Source organism: Salarias fasciatus, unplaced genomic scaffold (genome assembly GCF_902148845.1).
Source record: "Salarias fasciatus unplaced genomic scaffold, fSalaFa1.1, whole genome shotgun sequence".
NCBI lineage: Eukaryota > Metazoa > Chordata > Actinopteri > Blenniiformes > Blenniidae > Salarias > Salarias fasciatus.
Window position 1 is genome coordinate 67,646 of NW_021941282.1, and position 18,423 is coordinate 86,068.

Below are 18,423 nucleotides of genomic sequence, written 5' to 3' on the forward strand. Positions count from 1 at the left end.
TGTAGGAGACGACCTCCATTACGTCATCATCCTCACCTGAATGCGCGTGCGTACACACACACACACACACACACACACACACACACACACACACACATTCGGCCCTCGGCGCTGCAGCGGAGCTCCGGGCCGCCGCTGCAGACCCCCCCCCGCTGCAGACCCCCCCCCGCTGCAGATCCCCCCCCTCCCCCTCCCCTCTCCTCCACGCCCTGCCTCCTCCTGTCCTCCTCCTCTCCTCCTCCGGTTACCTCCACGGCCGCCGCCGCCGCCGCCGCCGCCGCTCCTCCGCCGCTCGGGGCTGACTGGTACCGGGACAGGGAGCCTGCAGGCCCGGCAGAGCATGGGGGGCGGCGCCGATGCCGGTCCGGATGCGGGTCCTGGTCCGGATGCGGCTCGTGGTCCTGATGCTGCTGCTGCTGCTGTGCGTGCTGCCAGCGTACCAGCAGCCACCCGCTGCGTCATCACGCACGAAGTGAGCGTGCGACGCCGGAAGCGGCGGGCCGAGAGCTTCAGACAATAAAACTCAGATCAGAAAAATTAAAGCAGAACGTGACTGCAGCGCCGCAGGACGCTAGATGGCGCTGGTGGTCGCTCTTCTAATGAAACACAGTCTGGACAGAAACGGTTTCACACAGCAGCGAGGCCCCGCCTGCTCCACCCGCCCCTCAGCCTCACCCTGCTCCACCCGGGTACTGACCACCACAGGGACCAGAAACCATCAGGGCAGAGTCACGACAGCTTTAAAAACACCCGGAGGTCCTCCTCCCCCTCCTCTTCCTCCTACCCCTCCTCTTCCTCCTCCCCCTCCTCTTCCTCCTCCACCTCCTCCTCCTCCTCCACCTCCTCTTCCTCCACCTCCTCCTCCCCCTCCTCCACCTCCTCTTCCTCCTCCCCCTCCTCTTCCTCCACCTCCTCCTCATCTTCCTCCTCCTCCTCTTCCTCCTCCACCTCCTCTTCCTCCTCCCCCTCCTCTCCTTCCACCTCCTCCTCTCCCTCCTGCTCCTTCCTCTTCCTCCTCCTCCTCCACCTCCTTCCTCCTCTTCCTCCTCCTCTCCCTCCTGCTCCTCCTCTTCCTCCTTCCTCCTCCTTCTCCTCTCCCTCCTGCTCCTTCCTCTCCCTCCTCCTCCTCTTCCTCCAACTCCTCCTCTTTCTCCTGCTCCTTCCTCTTCCTCCTCCTCCACCTCCTTCCTCTTCCTCCTCCTTCCTCTTCCTCCTCCTCCTCCACCTCCTTCCTCCTCTTCCTCCTCTCCCTCCTCCTCCTCTTCCTCCACCTCCTCCTCTTCCACCTCCTTCCTCTTCCTCTTCCTCCTCCTCCTCCTCCTCCTTTGACTGAGAGCTCAGGAGGGAAATGTCTCAGAGAAACTCTGCAGCAGTCTGATTCACTCCAGGGGTGAGAGGGGAGTGAGCAATAGGGGGAGCTCTCCCCCTCACTTCCTAACTCCCGCAACCTAACCCTGAGGGGGGTGTGTGTGAGTGTGTGTGTGTGTGTGTGTGTGTGTGGTGTGTGTGTGTCTCCTGCAGACAGAAGACCTGAAATGTCCTCAGATCAGCTTTTATTTATTTTTATACAAATGTCCAACAGTTGAAGATAAACAGGAGCAGCTCCGCCTCCAGGGACACTCTGTTGTCATGGTGACGGACGTGGCGTCCCGGTGGTATCCGGGGGCAAGATGTCAGATCCACATTTCAGTCAACCGACTGACAGCCATCCAACAACTGACTGTCATGTCTGTCAAACTGATGTCAGTCGTCAGTCGGTTGTTGGATGGCTGTCAGTCGGTTGTCAGTCGTCAGTCGGTTGTTGGTTGTCAGTTGTCAGTCGGTTGTTGGTCGGTTGTTGGATGGCTGTCAGTCGGTTGTCAGTCGTCAGTCAGTCTGTTGTTGGTTGTCAGTTGTCAGTCGGTTGTCAGTCGGTTGTTGGTTGTCAGTCAGACGTCAGTCAGTTGTTGGATGGCTGTCAGTCGGTTGTCAGTCAGTCAGTCGGTTGTCAGTTGTCAGTCGGTTGTTGGTTGTCGGTCGGTTGTTGGTTGTCAGTCGGTTGTTAGTTGTCAGTCAGATGTCAGTCGGTTGTTGGATGGCTGTCAGTCGGTTGTCAATCGTCAGTCAGTCGGTTGTTGGTTGTCTGTTGTCAGTCGGTTGTTGGATGGCTGTCAGTTGGTTGTTAGTTGTCAGTCAGATGTCAGTCGGTTGTTGGATGGCTGTCAGTCGGTTGTTAGTTGTCAGTCAGATGTCAGTCGGTTGTTGGATGGCTGTCAGTCGGTTGTCAATCGTCAGTCAGTCGGTTGTTGGTTGTCTGTTGTCAGTCGGTTGTTGGATGGCTGTCAGTTGGTTGTCGGTCGGTTGTTGGATGGCTGTCAGTCGGTTGTTGGATGGCTGTCAGTCGGTTGTCAATCGTCAGTCAGTCGGTTGTTGGTTGTCTGTTGTCAGTCGGTTGTTGGATGGCTGTCAGTTGGTTGTTAGTTGTCAGTCAGATGTCAGTCGATTGTTGGATGGCTGTCAGTCGGTTGTTAGTTGTCAGTCAGATGTCAGTCGGTTGTTGGATGGCTGTCAGTCGGTTGTCAATCGTCAGTCAGTCGGTTGTTGGTTGTCTGTTGTCAGTCGGTTGTTGGATGGCTGTCAGTTGGTTGTCGGTCGGTTGTTGGATGGCTGTCAGTCGGTTGTTGGATGGCTGTCAGTCGGTTGTCAATCGTCAGTCAGTCGGTTGTTGGTTGTCTGTTGTCAGTCGGTTGACGGTCGGTTGTTGGATGGCTGTCAGTCGGTTGTCGGTTGGTTGTTGGGTGGCTGTCAGTCGGTTGTCGGTCGGTTGTTGGATGGCTGTCAGTCGGTTGACGGTCGGTTGTTGGATGGCTGTCAGTCGGTTGACGGTCGGTTGTTGGATGGCTGTGAGTCGGTTGTCGGTCAGTTCTTCCAGCGGATTTGCTGCGGGCAAAGAAGGAAACAGCAGGTGTCACATTACGAAGCGTGCAATAAGCCCCGCCCCTCCACGCCTCCCTCTCACCGGTTGGCTGAGGAGTTCGTCGATCTTCCTCTCGGCCGCCGAGCCCCGCTCCACCTTCGCACGGTATCCTAGCAACAGCTGCCGGTCCTTCATGTCCCGATACGTCTGGATTGTCACCGCAGGGACGGGTTAGAGACCAGCAGCCAATCAGAATGCTGCGGCGGCGGCGGCGGCGGGCGGCGACTCACGTTGATGACGACGTCGTGACACCGGTGTCTGGACGCCAGAGACACCCGCTGCTGGGGGTCGTCCACCAGGCCAATGTAGTCCTGCAGGACCTGGAACCAGGACACCAACACCCGTCAAGTCCAGCAACCACCAGTCATCATCAACTCGGAGTGGCAGGTAACCAGGTGAGTCCTCGGTAACCAGGTGGGTTGTCGGGACCTGGGAGGGGGCGGAGTTTCGGTGCAGGATGTCCACCACGCGCTGGAAGCTGATTGGAGCTCTCTTGCGGGTGAAGCCCAGCCAGTTCCTGCTGCTGAACAGAGCGTCCACGTCCGTCCACGCCTTCAGCTTGGCCCGCGCCGCCAGCGCCGTCACGAAGTACTGCTTCTCCGAGAGCTGGGGTCAGAGGTCAGAGGTCAGAGGTCAGGAGGGGCCGGGCCGGAGACACGCCCGACGGCGGAGACCGGGCCGCACCTTGAAGGTCTGCCGGACGCTGGACGGACTGCTGAAGGTCCCCTGTGAAGACAAGTCTGTCCATCAGCCACAGCCTGGTCCCAGTCCTCTGACCCAGAGACACTGGGGGACAGACGGGGACAGACGGGGGGGACTGCCCCCCCCCACTGCACCACCAATCAGATTACCTGCTGGGTGTAGTGGTACAGGGTGGTGAGGTAATCTGATTACCTGCTCAGAGTAGTGGTACAGGCAGCAGTAGTACAGGGTAGTAATCTGATTACCTGCTCAGAGTAGTGGTACAGGCAGCAGTAGTACAGGGTAGTAATCTGATTACCTGCTCAGAGTAGTGGTACAGGCAGCAGTAGTACAGGGTGGTAATCTGATTACCTGCTCAGAGTAGTGGTACAGGCAGCAGTAGTACAGGGTAGTAATCTGATTACCTGCTCAGAGTAGTGGTACAGGCAGCAGTAGTACAGGGTAGTAATCTGATTACCTGCTCAGAGTAGTGGTACAGGCAGCAGTAGTACAGGGTGGTAATCTGATTACCTGCTCAGAGTAGTGGTACAGGCAGCAGTAGTACAGGGTAGTAATCTGATTACCTGCTCAGAGTAGTGGTACAGGCAGCAGTAGTACAGGGTAGTAATCTGATTACCTGCTCAGAGTAGTGGTACAGGCAGCAGTAGTACAGGGGTAGTAATCTGATTACCTGCTCAGAGTAGTGGTACAGGCAGCAGTAGTACAGGGTAGTAATCTGATTACCTGCTCAGAGTAGTGGTACAGGCAGCAGTAGTACAGGGTAGTAATCTGATTACCTGCTCAGAGTAGTGGTACAGGCAGCAGTAGTACAGGGTAGTAATCTGATTACCTGCTCAGAGTAGTGGTACAGGCAGCAGTAGTACAGGGTAGTAATCTGATTACCTGCTCAGAGTAGTGGTACAGGCAGCAGTAGTACAGGGTAGTAATCTGATTACCTGCTCAGAGTAGTGGTACAGGCAGCAGTAGTACAGGGTAGTAATCTGATTACCTGCTCAGAGTAGTGGTACAGGCAGCAGTAGTACAGGGTAGTAATCTGATTACCTGCTCAGAGTAGTGGTACAGGCAGCAGTAGTACAGGGTAGTAATCTGATTACCTGCTCAGAGTAGTGGTACAGGCAGCAGTAGTACAGGGTAGTAATCTGATTACCTGCTCAGAGTAGTGGTACAGGCAGCAGTAGTACAGGGTAGTAATCTGATTACCTGCTCAGAGTAGTGGTACAGGCAGCAGTAGTACAGGGTAGTAATCTGATTACCTGCTCAGAGTAGTGGTACAGGCAGCAGTAGTACAGGGTAGTAATCTGATTACCTGCTCAGAGTAGTGGTACAGGCAGCAGTAGTACAGGGTGGTAATCTGATTACCTGCTCAGAGTAGTGGTACAGGCAGCAGTAGTACAGGGTGGTAATCTGATTACCTGCTCAGAGTAGTGGTACAGGCAGCAGTAGTACAGGGTGGTAATCTGATTACCTGCTCAGAGTAGTGGTACAGGCAGCAGTAGTACAGGGTGGTAATCTGATTACCTGCTCAGAGTAGTGGTACAGGCAGCAGTAGTACAGGGTGGTAATCTGATTACCTGCTCAGAGTAGTGGTACAGGCAGCAGTAGTACAGGGTGGTAATCTGATTACCTGCTCAGAGTAGTGGTACAGGCAGCAGTAGTACAGGGTAGTAATCTGATTACCTGCTCAGAGTAGTGGTACAGGCAGCAGTAGTACAGGGTAGTAATCTGATTACCTGCTCAGAGTAGTGGTACAGGCAGCAGTAGTACAGGGTAGTAATCTGATTACCTGCTCAGAGTAGTGGTACAGGCAGCAGTAGTACAGGGTAGTAATCTGATTACCTGCTCAGAGTAGTGGTACAGGCAGCAGTAGTACAGGGTAGTAATCTGATTACCTGCTCAGAGTAGTGGTACAGGCAGCAGTAGTACAGGGTAGTAATCTGATTACCTGCTCAGAGTAGTGGTACAGGCAGCAGTAGTACAGGGTAGTAATCTGATTACCTGCTCAGAGTAGTGGTACAGGCAGCAGTAGTACAGGGTAGTAATCTGATTACCTGCTCAGAGTAGTGGTACAGGCAGCAGTAGTACAGGGTGGTAATCTGATTACCTGCTCAGAGTAGTGGTACAGGCAGCAGTAGTACAGGGTGGTAATCTGATTACCTGCTCAGAGTAGTGGTACAGGCAGCAGTAGTACAGGGTGGTAATCTGATTACCTGCTCAGAGTAGTGGTACAGGCAGCAGTAGTACAGGGTGGTAATCTGATTACCTGCTCAGAGTAGTGGTACAGGCAGCAGTAGTACAGGGTAGTAATCTGATTACCTGCTCAGAGTAGTGGTACAGGCAGCAGTAGTACAGGGTAGTAATCTGATTACCTGCTCAGAGTAGTGGTACAGGCAGCAGTAGTACAGGGTAGTAATCTGATTACCTGCTCAGAGTAGTGGTACAGGCAGCAGTAGTACAGGGTAGTAATCTGATTACCTGCTCAGAGTAGTGGTACAGGCAGCAGTAGTACAGGGTAGTAATCTGATTACCTGCTCAGAGTAGTGGTACAGGCAGCAGTAGTACAGGGTAGTAATCTGATTACCTGCTCAGAGTAGTGGTACAGGCAGCAGTAGTACAGGGTAGTAATCTGATTACCTGCTCAGAGTAGTGGTACAGGCAGCAGTAGTACAGGGTAGTAATCTGATTACCTGCTCAGAGTAGTGGTACAGGCAGCAGTAGTACAGGGTAGTAATCTGATTACCTGCTCAGAGTAGTGGTACAGGCAGCAGTAGTACAGGGTAGTAATCTGATTACCTGCTCAGAGTAGTGGTACAGGCAGCAGTAGTAGAGGGTAGTAATCTGATTACCTGCTCAGAGTAGTGGTACAGGCAGCAGTAGTACAGGGTAGTAATCACAGGCATGTTCAGGATTGAAGCTTTCCGAGGAAACTTCCTGAAGACGTCCAGCTTCCCCTCACGCTCCACTGCTGCGTCCGAGTCCTGAGCAGAACCAGAGGACAGTCAGAACCAGAGGACATTCAGAACCAGAGGACATTCAGAACCAGAGGACAACCAGAACCAGAGGACAGTCAGAACCAGAGGACAACCAGAACCAGAGGACAGTCAGAACCAGAGGACAGTCAGAACCAGAGGACAACCAGAACCAGAGGACAGTCAGAACCAGAGGACAGTCAGAACCAGAGGACAACCAGAACCAGAGCACATTCAGAACCAGGGGACCCCAACCCGGATTGGTTCGGGTCGGCCTAGAAACCTGCCGTCCAGCCTGGTTCTGAAGCTGACCGGTGGCTGTGGAGCTGGATCCAGTCAGAACCCGTCTGGACCGGCTGGGAGCCATGTGGTCTGACCGGTTCTGCAGGGACTGGTTCTCTCTCGGAGGAGGCGGATGCTCGTCCGTCCCTCTGGTCTCTGCTGTGTCTTTGTCTCGTCTGTCTCACTGCAGCGTCTCTGGACTTGTTCTTTTTTGAACAAACCAGATCTCAGCCCTGGACCTGGACCTGGACCTGGACCTGGACCTGGACCTGGATCTGGACCTGATCAGCTGGTCTCTCTACGCCACTGATACCAGTTTTTCACGGAGGAGCAGAGGAGCGGGATCCTGCCTGTCCAGACGGGACTCGGCATGCTGGGTCCATGTGATGGACGCCCGGGGACAGTGGAGGGGGACCCCTGTCCGTGGAGGACATTGAGGATGTCATTCGGATTCATGATGATCGGCCTGATCCTCCAGAGCAGGGGTCGGCAATTAGCGGCCCGCGGGCCAAATGCGGCCCGCCGAACCGTCCAATCCGGGCCGCGAGAGGCAGATGATGCAACAACCCCGAACTGATGGTTCGCCGAATCGCCGCCCCGGTCTGCGGGTGCATGCTCTGTCGCTGCAACCCGCCCCCCCCCCCCCCCCCCAACCCCCACCCCGCCCCCCCTCGGCCCCCTCTCTCTCTCTCAATCCCCTCTGGACTGCTTCGTTAAGGCCGTTTCCACGGCAACGACCATCTGAGCTGGAGCGCAAAGGGGAGGAGGGCCAAACCACACACACTGCATGGGACCGATGAACTGGAATGCCCCCCCCCCCTCTCCTCCCCTCTCTGCTGCCCCCAGTGGTGAAGACGAGGTGCTGCGATGCTGACCTGCTGGACTGGAGCTCCCGTCTCATTGGCTCTTTATTGGTCTTTCACTTTTAATCATGACTCCCTCTGGAACCGCAATCTGAACCCCCCCCTCACCCTACTGGTTCTGTCCGGTTCTGCCTGGTTCTGCCTGGTTCTGCAGCGACTGGTTCTGTCCGGTTCTGCCCGGTTCTGCCCGGTTCTGCCGGGTCCTGCAGAGACTGGCGTCCCATACCTCTATGAGGATCTGTCGGTCCAGCAGGTCGTGCTGATCCTGGATGTGGGCCAGGTCGTCTGCAGAGAATGGAAGGCTGCGAGCCCAGGTCAGAGGTCAGAGGTCAGAATCTGAGCCTTAAAAAAGATCCCCCCCCCCCCCCCCCCCCCCCCCCCCCCCCCCCCCCCTCACCTGAGGCAGGTCTTCAGGAAGTCCCGCCTCCTGGGGGCGTCGCTGAGGCTCAGCTGTTCTCGGTACTGCAGCAGCTTCAGGAGAGAACGGAGACATGTCAACGTTCCCCAGAGAACCAGAACCAGAACCAGAACCAGAACCAGAACCGGCACCGGAGAACCAGAGAACCTACCGCCACGTCCTCCGTCCTGTTCAGGGACCTGGGACAGGAGACAGGAAAGAGTGAGACAGCTGGGGGTGAGACAGACGGGGTGAGACAGACGGGGGTGAGACAGACGGGGTGAGACAGATGGGGGTGAGACAGATGGGGGTGAGACAGATGGGGGTGAGACAGACGGGGTGAGACAGACATGTCCCCGGCCTCCAGACCTGAGCAGCTCCAGCAGCAGGTCCTGGTCTCGGGTCTCGGTCAGGTACTGGACGAAGTGTCTCAGAGCCGTCTGTCTGGACCGCAGCTCTGCAAACAGGACGTCTGAGGAGGACAGGGTGGGACACAGAGGACAGCTCTGGGACCGGGACCAGGACCAGGATCTGAACCAGGACCAGGCCTGGGACCTGGACGACCCCCTCACCTTTACTCAGAGTCCTCTTCAGGTGGATCAGAACCTGGAAAGAAGCAGCTGGGGTCAGGCGGAGGTTTCTGGTTCGAACAGGTTCTGTCTGGTTCTGTGGGGTTCTGTCTGGTTGTGTCTGGTTCTGTGGGGTTCTGTGGGGTTCTGTCTGGTTGTGTCTGGTTCTGTCCGGTTCTGTCCGGTTCTGTGGGGTTCTGTCTGGTTGTGTCTGGTTCTGTGGGGTTCTGTGGGGTTCTGTCTGGTTGTGTCTGGTTCTGTCCGGTTCTGTCTGGTTCTGTGGGGTTCTGTGGGGTTCTGTGGGGTTCTGTCTGGTTCTGTCCGGTTCTGTGGGGTTCTGTCTGGTTCTGTCTGGTTCTGTGGGGTTCTGTGTGAAGTGTCCTGCTTACAGCAGTGATGACGTTTCCATGGTGACCGAGGACAGCAGAGTCCAGCAGCAGCAGTTTGTCCTGCAGAGAGCGGAACTTCTCCAGGGACACCGCCTGAGACGCAGAACCGGGACATCCTGAGGACACGCTGGGTACACGCTACTGAGGACATGCTGAGGACACGCTGGGTACACGCTACTGAGGACATGCTGAGGACACGCTGGGTACACGCTACTGAGGACATGCTGAGGACACACTGGGGACACGCTACTGAGGACATGCTGAGGACACACTGGGGACACGCTACTGAGGACATGCTGAGGACATGCTGGGGACACGCTACTGAGGACATGCTGAGGACACTACTGAGGACACAGTGGGGACACAGTGGGGACACAGTGGGGACAGTGAGCACCTTCCCGTGCTGCATCCTCCGGACCGTCTCTTCAGGTGAGAACTCGCCGTCAGAATCCTGAGAACACAGAACCTCTGGAGGAACGTTCTCCAGTTCTCCAGGAGAACCTCTGCTGTAATCAGATTACTCTGCTCCTACCTTGGTATCAGTCCTGGACTTCCTCAGTTCAGGAGCGAAGAGACGGACAGACGGAGCTGGAGGACAGGAGGACAACGTCATCCAACCATCATCCATTCATCCATCATCCATCCATCCATCCAGCATCCATCCATACATCTATCATCCATCCATCCATAACCCACCCATCCTCCATTCATCCATCCATCCATCATTCAGCCATCATCCATCCATCCATAATCCACCCATCATCCATCCACCCATCATCCATCCAGCATCCATCCATCCATAACCCACCCATCCTCCATTCATCCATCCATCCATCCATCATTCATCCATCCATCCATAATCCACCCATCATCCATCCATCCATAATCCATCCACCCATCCAGCATCCATCCGTCATCCATCCATCCATTCATCCATCATTCATCCATCCATCCATCATTCATCCATCATCCATCCATCCATCATCCATCCATCCATAATCCACCCATCATCCATCAATCCATCATCCATTCATCCATCCATCATTCATCCATCATCCATCCATCCATGATCCACCCATCATCCATCCATCCATCATTCATCCATCCATAACCCACCCATCATCCATCCATCCATTCATCATCCATCCATCATCTATCCATCCATTATCCATCCATCCATCATTCATCCATCCATTTATCCATCATCCATCCATCATCCATCCATCCATCATTCATCCATCCATAATCCACCCATCATCCATCCATCCATTCATCATCCATCCATCATCCATCCATCCATCCATCCATCCATCCGTCCATCCATCATCCATCCATAATCCACCCATCATCCATCCACCCATCATCCATCCAGCATCCATCCATCCATAACCCACCCATCCTCCATTCATCCATCCATCCATCCATCATTCATCCATCCATCCATAATCCACCCATCATCCATCCATCCATAATCCATCCACCCATCCAGCATCCATCCGTCCCCATCCATCATCCATCCATCATTCATCCATCCATCCATCATTCCATCATCCATCCATCCATCATCCATCCATCCATCCATAATCCACCCATCATCCATCAATCCATCATCCATTCATCCATCCATCATTCATCCATCATCCATCCATCCATGATCCACCCATCATCCATCCATCCATCATTCATCCATCCATAACCCACCCATCATCCATCCATCCATTCATCATCCATCCATCTATCCATCCATTATCCATCCATCCATCATTCATCCATCATTTATCCATCATCCATCCATCATCCATCCATCCATCATTCATCCATCCATAATCCACCCATCATCATCCATCCATTCATCATCCATCCATCATCTATCCATCCATCCATCCATCATCCATCCATCCATAATCCATCTATCATCCATCATTCATCCATCATCCATCCATCCATAATCCACCCATCATCCATCCATCCATCATTCACCCATCCATAATCCACCCATCCAGCATCCATAATCCATCTATCATCCATCATTCATCCATTCATCCATCATCCATCCATCCATCCATAATCCACCCATCATCCATCCATCCATCCATAATCCACCCATCATCCATCCATCCATCATTCATCCATCCATAATCCACCCATCCAACATCCATCAATCCATCATTCATCCATCATCCATCCATCCATTTTCCATTCATCCATCCATCCATCATCCATCATCCATCCATTCATCCATCCATCCATCGTCCATCCCTCCATCCATCCATCATCATTCATCCATCATTCATCCATCCATAATCCACCCATCATCCATCCATCCATAATCCATCCATCATCCATCCATCCAACATTCATCCATCATCCATTCATCCATCCATCGTCCATCCATCCATCATCCATCCATCCATCCATAATCCACCCATCATCCATCCATAATCCACCCATCATCCATCATTCATCCATCCATAATCCACCCATCATCCCTCCATCCAGCATTTATCCATCCATCATTCATCCATCATTCATCCATGCATCCATCCATCCATCCATCCATCCATAATCCACCCATCGTCCATCCATTCATAATCCACCCATCATCCATTCACCCATCCATCCATCATTCATCCAGCCATCCATCGTCCATTCATCCATCCATCCATCCATCCATCCTCCATCCATCCATAATCCACCATCATCCATCCATCCATCATCCATCTATCATCCATCATTCATCCCTCATCCTCCATCCATAATCCACCCATCCAGCATCCATCCATCCATCATTCATCCATCAATCCATCATTCATCCATCATCCATCATTCATCCATCCATAATCCACCCATCCATCATCCATCGTTCATCCATCATCCATCCATTCATCCATCATCCATTCTCCATCCATCCATTCATCCATCCATCCATCCATCGTCCATCCATCCCATCATCCATCCATCCATCCATAATCACCCATCATTAATCCATAATCCACCCATCATCCATTCATCCATCCATCCATCATTCATCCATCCATCCATCCACAATCCACCCATCATCCATCCATCCATAATCCACCCATCATCCCTCCATCCATCATTCATCCATCCATCATCCATCCATCCATAATCCACCATCATCCCTCCATCCAGCATCCATCCATCCATCATTCATCCATCCATCATTCATCCATCCACCCATCATCCATTCACCCATCCATCCATCATTCAACCATCATCCATCCATCCATAATCCACCCATTCACCCATCCATCCATCATTCATCCAGCCATCCATCATTCATCCATCCATCATCCATCCATAATCCACCCATCATCCATCCATCCATCCATCCATCCATCATCCATCCATCTAGCATCCATCCACCATCCATTCATCCATCATTCATCCATCCATCCACAATCCACCCATCATCCATTATCCATCCATCCATCCCATCATCCATCCATCCATCATCCATCCATCCATAATCACCCATCCAGCATCCATCCATCCATCATTCATCCATCAATCCATTCATCCATCCATCATCCATCCATCCATCATCCATCCATCCATAATCCACCCATCCAGCATCCATCCATCCATCATTCATCCATCAATCCATCATCCATCCATAATCCACCCATCCATCATCCATCAATCATCAATCCATCATTCATCCATCATTCATCCTCCATCCATCCATTCATCCATCCATCCACAATCCACCCATCATCCATTATCCATCCATCCATCCATCCTCCATCCATCCATCCTCCATCCATCCTCCATCCATCCATCATCCACTCTTTCCTACTTTCACTGATGTTCTGGAAGTTTCCTCTGGTTTTTCCTGGGAAAGACAAAAACAAACATGGGAACATGATCTACCTGTCCTCCTGTCCCCTCCTGTCTCCTACTGTCTCCTCCTGTCCCCTCCTGTCTCCTACTGTCCCCTCCTGTCCCCTCCTGTCTCCTACTGTCTCCTCCTGTCCCCTCCTGTCTCCTACTGTCCCCTCCTGTCTCCACCTGTCCCTCGTGCTCTCTGTCTCCTCCTGTCTCCACCTGTCCCTCGTGCTGTCTGTCTCCTCCTGTCCCCTACTGTCTCCTCCTGTCCCCTCCTGTCTCCTACTGCCCCCTCCTGTCTCCACCTGTCTCCACCAGTCCCTCGCTCCGTCCGTCTCCACCTGTCTCACCTTTGAACAGGGAGCTGAGGGAGCTGAGGGAGGATCCTGATTGGCTCTTGCTCAGAGTGGGCGTGTCCGTGGTGATTCTGGGGAAGGCGGGCTCTCTGTCCGTCCTCTGATTGGACGCTTCCGTCTCCTTCACAGACCAGGAGATGCCTGAAGACAGAGACCAGGTGTGTCACGTGTCGACCAATCACAGCCCGGCTCCGGAGCTCGTCCGGGATCCTTACTGCCGATTGGCTCGCCGCTCCAGCTGACTTTCTCCACCTCGTCTTCATCTTCGTCTTCCTCCGCCAGCCGACGGATGGCCTGCCGCGACTCTTTGAGCTGACACACACACACACACACACACACACACACACACACACACACACACACACACACACACACACACACACACACACACACACACACATCTATGGCACAAATGTCCAACACAGCCCAATCCAGTTCTGGTTCTGTCCGGGCCAGTTCAGCCCGGTTCTGCCCGGTTCGGCCCGGTTCGGCCCGGTTCAGCCCGGTTCCGTCTCAGGACTCACTCTGCTGAACTCGTCGTCTTCGTCATCGAAGGTGAAGGCTCTGAACTTGGAGCTGTTCCAGTACTCGTCTTCCTCGCTCTTCTTCATCATCTGATCAAACACAGAGACATCAGGGAACCGCACCTCCACCCACCGGGGCACCTCCACCCAGCGGGACACCTCCACCCACCGGGACACCTCCACCCAGCGGGACACCTCCACCCAGCGGGACACCTCCACCCAGCGGGACACCTCCACCCACTGAGACAACACCTCCCACCTGAACAACTCCCCCCACTGAGACACCTACACCCACCCACCCGGACCGCACCTCCACCCACTGTAACAACACCTCCCACCTCCAACCCACCGGGACAACACACACACACACACACACACACACACACACACACACACACACACACACACACACACACACACACACACACACACTCGGTCGGAATCAGCTGTGTTTACCTTCAGACTTCACTGCAGACCTTTTTCCGTTTCCTCGCAGACGGATCACTTCCGGGTTCGCGAGGGCTGCTGGGAGTTGTAGTTCTTCTAAGGGTTCCGGCCCAGCTGGTGAAACCTGAGGAGCTGCAGTCCCGGGGAGTCCAGCAGGAGCCCGGGTCTCAGTAGAACCCACCAGAACACAACAGAACCCACAGAAATGCAGAATTCAGAGTGTAAATAAAACATAAAGCCCCTGGATCCAGACCAGGTTCTGGTCTTGGTCCCAGGTTCTTCTGGACCAGACTCTGATTTCAGGAGTTAAAGTTCAGCAGAAATCAGCCAATCACAGCTCCTCCTCTGTCCAGGTGCGGTCATGTGACCGGCTGGACCAATCACATTACACCTGGTCTACAGAGTCCAGTATGGAGGCGTCCTGCTGGACTGGCGGTGGGGGACGTCAGGACAGGCTCCTCCCCTGTTTCTCCCATCAGGCGGTCCTCAGGGAGCGCAGTGCTGCCCCCTACAGGCGGAGATCCTCCATCCGGACTCCCGGGACGAGTTCTGCTGGAACCCAGAGACCAGATGGCTCCGCCCACAGTCCCAAGGCGTCCCTCCACTGTCCTGCATGTCTCCGTCCACTCCACACGCAGCTCCAGCGGCTGGGACCGGTGTGTGGACGTCTCCCTGGGGGGTCTGGAGTCTGGGACGGCCCCCGGCTGTCCGGGTCATGAGGGCCTCTCTGACCTGCTTCTGGTCTTCTCAGAGGTCAGAGGTCACGATCGGGCTGATCTTTCATCACTCTTCATGTTCTGCATGAGGACTCATGCAGTCCCCTTGTTGTCCAGAATGTCCACCTGAGGACCTACGAGGTCCAGAACCTCGTCCCGAGGACCTCATGGGTCTGATACGTCCCCTGGAGGACCACAGGCTGCCATGTGGTCCCTCCTCTTGGTGTTGATGAGAGTGGACACAGGTGGAGACAGACGGGGACAGACGGGGACAGATGGACACAGATGGAGACACGGAGGCAGGTGAGGCTCAAGCGCTTTATTCTGAAGGAATTTGGTCTCATTGTGATAGAAAAATAATATCAGACATGTAAACAAACAAACAGCTGGCGGCCGGCCAGTGGGCGGAGCCAAAAGACCTCGTCCTCGCACCAGTGGGCGGAGCCAAAAGACCTCGTCCTCGCACCAGTGGGCGGAGCCAAAAGACCTCGTCCTCGCACCAGTGGGCGGAGCCAAAAGACCTCCCCGTCCTCGCACCAGTGGGCGGAGCTAAAAGACCTCCTCCTCCTCTGCTTCACACCCATAATCTGAAAGACACAGGCAGCCAATCAGACGTCACGCCTGCTCTGCATCACGGAGGACGCTCGAGACGGACGAGTGGACCGACCTCCGACCAGCTGCAGAGCGCTGACACACTCCTCCTCCACCTCCTCCACCTCCTCCTCCTCCTCCTCCTCCACAGGGGGCGGAGTCCTGGAGGGGGCGGAGCTACAGTCGGCCTCTGGTTGACATGTGTGTCCCGCAGAAGACACGTCCATCACCGCTGTTTCCATGGTGACGGGGCTCTCCACCTGCAACAGGTGGAGGTCATCAGTGGAGACAGAAGGAGACAGAAGGAGACGGGTGGAGACAGAAGGAGACAGAAGGAGACAAGAGAAGACAGAAGGAGACAGAAGGAGACAGAAGGAGACAAGAGAAGACAGGAGGAGACAGGTGGAGACAGGTGGAGACAAGAGAAGACAGGAGGAGACAGGTGGAGACAAGAGAAGACAGGAGGAGACAGGTGGAGACAGGTGGAGACAAGAGAAGACAGGAGGAGACAGGTGGAGACAAGAGAAGACAGGTGGAGACAAGAGAAGACAGGAGGATACAGGTGGAGACAAGAGAAGACAGGTGGAGACAAGAGAAGACAGGAGGAGACAGGTGGAGACAAGAGAAGACAGGTGGAGACAAGAGAAGACAGGAGGAGACAAGAGAAGACAGGTGGAGACAAGAGAAGACAGGAGGAGACAAGAGAAGACAGGAGGAGACAGGTGGAGACAGGTGGAGACAGGTGGAGACAGGTGGAGACAGGTGGAGACAAGAGAAGACAGGAGGAGACAGGTGGAGACAGGAGGAGACAGGTGGAGACAGGTGGAGACAAGAGAAGACAGGAGGAGACAGGTGGAGACAGGAGGAGACAAGAGAAGACAGGAGGAGACAAGAGAAGACAGGTGGAGACAGGTGGAGACAGGTTGTCTCTTTACCGGGGGATCGGGGTTTTTCCTCTTTGACTTTGCAGAAATGAGACGACGGAACCTGAAGAGACAAAAACATGAAGACAGATTAACCACAGATTACTGACGACAGATTACAGAGTACAGATTACTTACTACATATTACTGACTAGAGTACTGACTACAGATTACTGACCATAGACTACAGAGTACAGAACTTCTCGCATACTCAAAATCGCATACTGCCAGTGTAAACACACTGCATACTCAATAAGTTAGTATGAGTAGTACGCAAGTATGCGGTTTCGAACACAGCCAGTCTGAAGCGAACAGGCTGCAGCTCCGTCTGAAGAAAACTCAGAGAGAAGCTGGAGGAGGAGAGAGCAGACTGTCAGGAGGAGGAGGAGGGCTGTCACTGAAGAGAAGCAGTGTGGAACCGTACCGGCTGGCGGGGGGCTCACTGGGGGGGGCGCGTGCCTCGGAGGGAACATGTCTGCTTTAAGTGACGCTTAAGGCATAGCGCCCCCCCGCTTCAATGGTGAGGACCAGTACTGCATGCAGGTCGCCATCTTTATTAAGTGAAATAGTGATGCTCAAATCATCCATTAAAACTGGCCTAATTCTGCATATAATCCATGATTATGATCATACTAAACCAATAATAATAAATTAATGAAATACATGGGGAAACAGCATTTTTCCAATATTTAGGCCCCCCCAAAATTTCACAAATCATGTTTTCAGTGCGCTGCATGGAACGTGCACAGCTGAGCCCAAATGCAGCAGCAGAGGAGCGTTGGCGTCGGTGATGTGCCGCACAGCCGACACCGACACCGACACGGGGAGCATGACAACAACAGGAACATTCAGGTTCTGCATTTTGTTCCCTACTGTATCGAAAACCGAACCGAACCGAACCGAAACCGAACCGAACCCTGACCTCAGAACCGAGGTACGGACCGAACCCAGATTTTTGTGTATCGTTACACCCCCTAATAATTACTGACCACAGATTACCGACTACAGATTACTGACTGCAGATTAGAGTTCAGATTACTGACTCCAGATTAGAGTAAGGACTACAGAGTTCAGAGTACAGAGTACAGATTACTGACCACAGATTACAGATTACTGGCTAGAAATTACTGACCACAGATTACAGATTACATAGTACAGATTATTGACTACAGATTACAGAGTACAGATTACAGATTACAGCGAGGCTGTGGTTCAGCTGACCTCTTGCCCATCATGGTGGTGTTGGCGGCGAACTCCCAGTCGGCCTCGGTGCTCCGGTTACGCTGGCGCCGACGGGGGCGTCGCCGGGGGCGGAGCCGGGCTCGGGGGGGCCGGGGGGCGGAGCCTCCGGCGGCGTCCCCTGCGTCCCCTCCGTCCCCTCTGTCCCCTCGGTTCAGGTCTCTGAGGACGTCGTAGTTGATCTTACTGGAGATCTTCTTCTTCTCCAGCATCCGCTCGATGGCCTCTCCGGCCGACGACGCCTCCTGCTGCTGCCGCTTCCTGGACGGCTTCTTCTTCTACACACACACACACACACACACACACACACCACACACACACACACACACACACCACAACACACACACACACACACCACACACACTAGGTTTCTCTGTTGTTATTTGAACGTCTAAGTTGAGCGTCTGAATCTGCTGCTGTTCAGCACCACGGAGAGCTCCGGAGCTCGGACCAGACCGGAGGGCTGTGGGGGGGCTCTGTGGGGGGGGCTGTGGGGGGCTCTGTGGGGCGGTGGGGGGCTCTGTGGGGCTGTGGGGGGGCTGTGGGGGGGCTGTGGGGGGCTCTGTGGGCTGTGGGGGGGCTGTGGGCTGTGGTGGGGCTCTGTGGGGGGGCTGTGGGGGGGCGTGGGGCTGTGGGGGGGGCTCTGTGGGGGGC

The 18,423-nt window shown here is 54.2% G+C and overlaps 2 protein-coding genes across 5 annotated transcripts; both read right to left on the minus strand.

The window, feature by feature from the left end:
- Positions 1 to 1,768: 1,768 nt before the first annotated feature.
- Positions 1,769 to 14,358, minus strand: vipas39 (VPS33B interacting protein, apical-basolateral polarity regulator, spe-39 homolog). Of its 4 annotated transcripts, none has more exons than XM_030086950.1 (20): positions 14,310 to 14,358; positions 13,854 to 13,943; positions 13,545 to 13,641; positions 13,324 to 13,470; positions 12,945 to 12,980; positions 9,657 to 9,712; positions 9,519 to 9,575; positions 9,125 to 9,217; positions 8,739 to 8,772; positions 8,536 to 8,638; positions 8,339 to 8,366; positions 8,167 to 8,240; positions 7,996 to 8,071; positions 6,502 to 6,633; positions 3,641 to 3,682; positions 3,386 to 3,562; positions 3,187 to 3,276; positions 2,999 to 3,103; positions 2,898 to 2,919; positions 1,769 to 2,765 (listed from the first exon to the last, which is right to left on the minus strand). In XM_030086950.1, exons 2-19 carry the CDS (start codon positions 13,941 to 13,943, stop codon positions 2,899 to 2,901), a joined length of 1,458 nt encoding a protein of 485 aa, XP_029942810.1. In that variant the 5' UTR covers positions 14,310 to 14,358; the 3' UTR covers positions 1,769 to 2,765; position 2,898. The 4 variants fall into 4 exon arrangements, with proteins under 4 accessions (XP_029942810.1, XP_029942809.1, XP_029942807.1 ...); XM_030086949.1 differs by having other exon boundaries at positions 1,769 to 2,759; positions 2,892 to 2,919; XM_030086947.1 differs by having other exon boundaries at positions 1,910 to 2,919.
- Positions 14,359 to 15,315: 957 nt separating this feature from the next.
- On the minus strand, positions 15,316 to 18,058 carry LOC115384706 (transcription factor IIIB 90 kDa subunit-like). The gene is made up of 4 exons (XM_030086946.1): positions 17,752 to 18,058; positions 16,543 to 16,594; positions 15,684 to 15,867; positions 15,316 to 15,603 (listed from the first exon to the last, which is right to left on the minus strand). Exons 1-4 carry the CDS (start codon positions 17,979 to 17,981, stop codon positions 15,566 to 15,568), a joined length of 504 nt encoding a protein of 167 aa, XP_029942806.1. The 5' UTR covers positions 17,982 to 18,058; the 3' UTR covers positions 15,316 to 15,565.
- Positions 18,059 to 18,423: the final 365 nt, after the last annotated feature.

What these genes read in the sequence shown, in the direction of transcription:
- vipas39 (XM_030086950.1), bottom strand. Translation starts at nt 13,943, where the DNA reads ATGATGAAGAAGAGCGAGGAAGACGAGTACTGGAACAGCTCCAAGTTC. An exon ending in GAAGAGGACTCTGAGTAAAG is followed by an intron (nt 8,639 to 8,738) that starts GTGAGGGGGTCG and finishes TGTCCTCCTCAG; the next exon opens with ACGTCCTGTTTGCAGAGCTG. An exon ending in TGTACCACTACTCTGAGCAG is followed by an intron (nt 3,683 to 6,501) that starts GTAATCAGATTA and finishes TTGTCTTCACAG; the next exon opens with GGGACCTTCAGCAGTCCGTC.
- LOC115384706 (XM_030086946.1), bottom strand. Translation starts at nt 17,981, where the DNA reads ATGCTGGAGAAGAAGAAGATCTCCAGTAAGATCAACTACGACGTCCTC. An exon ending in GGAAAAACCCCGATCCCCCG is followed by an intron (nt 15,868 to 16,542) that starts GTAAAGAGACAA and finishes CACCTGTTGCAG; the next exon opens with GTGGAGAGCCCCGTCACCAT. An exon ending in CGCTCTGCAGCTGGTCGGAG is followed by an intron (nt 15,604 to 15,683) that starts GTCGGTCCACTC and finishes TGTGTCTTTCAG; the next exon opens with ATTATGGGTGTGAAGCAGAG.